A 4,475-nucleotide genomic window follows, 5' to 3' on the forward strand; every position below is an offset into this window, starting at 1 on the left:
TGACATGTCAGATATAAGCCCCAATATCAGTGAAATTATGTTAGATGCACGTTGAGTGAAGCCAGTTCACGATATGTTGTGCGGAAAGATAAGTACATAACAGTCATCCAATTTTCATCTAGCATATTTGTAAAAAAACCTTTCGATATATGTAAAATGCTACGTGCAATCCGCAACGAGGGCACCGCCACGTAGGTTGGAGTGGCCACCACAAGGACCAACACCAACGAAGGAGCACGCCACCGTTGACTACCACCTCGCCGGAGAGAGCCCTCCCAAGTCCGTCGACCAAGGGGCCGACAAGGCCGGAACCGAAGCACGATAGGCAGATCACATGCGCATGCATGCCCATGCGGAGTGCACCAACCCCTATATCAAGAGCGCACGACCGCCAAATTGGCGTTGCACCTCTTGACCTAAGGCATGCGGGAATGGCTAGAAATCAGTCAACTGGATTTTTCATATGTGGTCATTCGATTTCTCAACCGTTGGATGCGAAATCAAAGGCTCAGGATGCTTCTTCAACCTCCATCCCCCTTGAGCCACCAGCCAGCACCGCCCTAACCACCGGCCCCCGACCTTCCTGGAAACACTCCACACCGCCGGCCCTCCGCCGCCCCGGCCATCCCTCTAGGCCCGCCGCGCTGAGCTTTTTCTCTGACGGAATCCCCACACCACCGCCCCACCACCGCCGGCCACCATCGCCCACCCCGAACACTAAGATAGATACTGGGGTAGCCTCTCCGGCGAGCCCCCTCCATTGCGGCTGGTTCTTCCTTCCACCCTGAAAATTGACTGGCCCAAAGTCGGGTGAGTTGACTGAAGTGTAGCTAAACTAAAGGCATGCACCCCTGCATCACTCCTATCAACCACGGTCCGCGGCCATGGCCCCCGGGCCTCCGATCGGCACCGCCACTGTAGGGCAAGATCTAGGAGGTCCCGGCCAGCCCCACCGGGGCTAGGATGGGAATGCGACAACCCACCGACTTGAGCTAACGTGAGCAAGGGTATCGCCCAACGTCGTGACGCAGGGGCAACGAACCCATCGGACGACAGCGTGCGAGCAAGGGTTAGGAACCGGGTCATGAGACCCACGCGATGGAGATCCGCCACCACTCAGCCACGAAACAAACGAGATCCCCGCCACCATGAGCCACACCCTGACGAGCTAGAGTGCCCCATGCCAGGATGCCACACGAGAGGGAGGAAGAGGCCCCGTTGTCGACAATGCCGCATGGCGGCAAGGAGAGGGACGGGGAGATTGGGGGGGGGGGGTAGGGGGGGGGGGCTTGACGAAGCGGTGGGGGCAAAGGCCTTCCTCCATCCTATATATCGTTGCCCAGAGGAGAGCCAACAGAGGATGACGCGCTCGTTCAATCTGGGGCAGCGCGTGCATGCTCAGTGGGCTAAGTTGGGTTTAATTCTCCAAGGATGATGAACATCTACTCCAAGGAATGGAAGTGTTCTGTGGGATGGAGAACAGGAGCATGGTGTCATGGAACGCGTTGATGCATGTGTTGAATGGGTGCATACTGGAAGTCCTGCAGATGTTCCATGACTCGCGAGCAAGTACTAGATTAGATTACAGGATACCAACGACTAACTCAGCGACCACTAACCAACACGAGGACATACAGCCAGCAAATAGTTCAAAAACGACCCTAAGGGTTCACCTCGACAACAGTTCAAAACATAGCTCCTCAGATGTGTGTTAAAACGCAAGATCAGTTTGGATAGCAGTTTGATGACAGCCATTACTGCCTACAGCAAAAACATACCATGGCCACTGCCCAACTAAAGGACAATCCAAACTTCTTAGAGACATCAGACGATAGACAATAGCTAGCTAGTTTCACCGGTTAACAAACATACATAAACTCCTACAGGCACTACGGCTAGATGATCCAAGTCACCAAATGTTTTCATGGACTGCTGCAATTGAATGTCAATCGTCTTCTTCATTCTCTTCTCCACCAAGGCCCAGCATCTCTAGCAAGTTCTGCACATCTAGACTTGACGGCTCAAACCCACTGGTCTTGTATAACTCCCAGACCGGCTTCAGTCTGTAGAGACCAATTATCAGACGTAGTTAGTACAGCAGAGCATAAAAGTGAGCTGAAAAAGGTATAAAAACAAATAGACCGGTACCTACTTTCCAGTCATGGCCGACATATCCAACAGCTCTGAAATTATTGCCGCCAACGCATCCTCTGAGTTGAATGCACCCATAATCTCCAGGACCTCGATAGAATCAAGCCTCTGCTTTCTGGGACTCTTGCTGCCCCTCTGGACCTCAAGGTATCCAACCCCATCATCTTGCCATGTACCCCTCTCTATGAACACCTTCTCCTCCTTGGAGTAATCTGGGCCGTGTGCTATGAGATGCCTCTTGATGCTAATGTAAGTTCCACCATCACTTGAAGCATAATTGATGTCGTCGGTGAGCAAGGAGTGAAAGAAAGCAGCTTTGTTGTTCCAAGCACGAAATTTGTTACCGGGGAGAGGCATTCTCACTTCAGGCCCTCTACCCTTATCCAAAGCACGCCACACTTGTTCCTGCTGGAAATAAAGAACCTTCTCCAGGATATCTATCCCTGACTTGATCATTGCGTCTGCCAGGCTGAAGCTAGGGATAATAAAGTTGTACAACACCTCCTTGAACTTAGCTTCAGGGTCATACCTATCATGTGCCCTGCATGCTTGGTAAGTGCCACAGAGAAACTGTGCACGAACAAATGGGTGTTTAATTCCTGGGTGGTGTAGAATCTTGTCGTAAAGATCTGAGTCAAAGGCATGAAGAAATTCCTCAACTGGTGTTTCTGTTAGAGCTTCTTCAAGTTGAATAAAATATACAGGGAGGCGACCATCACTGTTGAACTTAGCAATCAGGAACTTGCAAGCCCCAAAGTCATTTTTCAAGAAACCTGCAACCTCTAAGGACATTTGAGATGGGTCAAAGATGTAGACAGCAGGCTTTATGATCTTGAAAAACTTGCCATTGTAGACTTCAATATCATCTCTCTCGAAATGGCCATTCCATGATCTTCCATGCTTATGGTTGTTCACAATTTCGGCCAAGATGCCGTGAAACATTAAGAACCCATCAGCATTAGGGCTAGGAAAGCTCCTTCGTTCATACACATACTAGATCACCATTTCCCGGGTCAAAAAAGTGGCAAGCTTTTCGTGGCTGCAAATTTAAACAGAAATTAAGAGACACACATAGTTGGATCTTACAGGAATTTAAAATCCTATGTTTGGTTGCACCACATAAAACACACGTTTCATCAGGTATAAGTGCTCATATTGCTAATAAAACCATCTAAGAGGAGGCTTTTCCTTAAAAAAAACATCCAAGAGAACATATCCCTTCCTAGAAATCCTATGAATTTGGCTATATCCAGGTTTGGGGGGCAAGCTAATCAGTCAAGTGGGTAAATAAAACTTTCTCTGAGGATCATGGAAGTTACCAAAAGACATGACACTTGCATGTTTAGAGTTCATACCAACAAAAATTCCCTATTCCATTATTTAAGCATCACATAGGAACAAAAAAGGAAAGAAAACTAAAAGAGAAGAGTCTACTCTAAACTCTAGAGACAATATTTTCATCAAGTAGTCCTCGTGATGGACGCAGTCAAACATAGATAATAACATATTTAATTGTTATCTACTTAAGTTTGGTCTTTCATAAAGTGGAACAGGAACTACTAGAACAACACTATGCTACAAATATTCAGTTTCAACGGCGTTATAAAAGATACGCCAGGGATAGAAAACAGAACCAGAAAGTGGGCACCTTCCTTTACACATACCTATCCGGTATCCCGACAAACTTCAGCCGCAGCCTCTCCACGATATCACGAACTGCAACAAAGGAATCCCTGCGGAGCATTTCTTTCAGAGTTCTCATGACAAATTGCCGGGATACATCTTCCAAGCTCTCCTTCAACCTGCTGAACAAATTCAATTAGATAATGGAGTTTTCTTGAGATGTAAACAAGGGAATAATATATAATAGAAGGAACGCACCTTTTTCGATTGGTACAGATGCCAATTGCCAAATTTTTGTCATACATCTCCAAATGCTTGTAATGTACGCAGAAGAACTTAGACTGGCGGTTGGACAAGGAGATTGCTTCTCCGATGTAGAATTCCTCCATCTCATCATTCATTTTGAAGCTGATCAATGAAATTCATTGGGTCATAACTTAGAGAGAGAGAGAGAGAGATTGTGAGGGGAGGGTGGATAAAACATTCGCACCTCCCGAAAAAACACCAAAAACCCCTGCGCAATAGATCATCACTGGCACTAGAAGAAACACCAAGCCATGATATCTGAGGGGTTCCAGAGGAACTGCTGGTGCTAGGCAGTGGTGGTAAATCCTCGACATTTTCCTTTAGCTTTGCTCTCGTTTTGTTCAATCATCTGCCCCTGTCCTTGCTGCTTTTCTGGAAGAAAAAGAAGAAGATAA

The 4,475-nt window shown here is 47.5% G+C and overlaps 1 protein-coding gene across 1 annotated transcript; it reads right to left on the reverse strand.

Moving 5' to 3' along the window:
* Positions 1-1,680: 1,680 nt before the first annotated feature.
* On the reverse strand, positions 1,681-4,168 carry LOC123107606 (uncharacterized). The gene is made up of 4 exons (XM_044529577.1): positions 4,033-4,168; positions 3,816-3,953; positions 2,153-3,190; positions 1,681-2,063 (listed from the first exon to the last, which is right to left on the reverse strand). The coding sequence occupies exons 3-4, from the start codon at positions 3,091-3,093 to the stop codon at positions 1,946-1,948; spliced, it is 1,059 nt and encodes a 352-aa protein (XP_044385512.1). The 5' UTR covers positions 3,094-3,190; positions 3,816-3,953; positions 4,033-4,168; the 3' UTR covers positions 1,681-1,945.
* Positions 4,169-4,475: the final 307 nt, after the last annotated feature.

The sequence above is a fragment of the Triticum aestivum genome, chromosome 5A, assembly GCF_018294505.1.
Source record: "Triticum aestivum cultivar Chinese Spring chromosome 5A, IWGSC CS RefSeq v2.1, whole genome shotgun sequence".
Taxonomy (NCBI): domain Eukaryota; kingdom Viridiplantae; phylum Streptophyta; class Magnoliopsida; order Poales; family Poaceae; genus Triticum; species Triticum aestivum.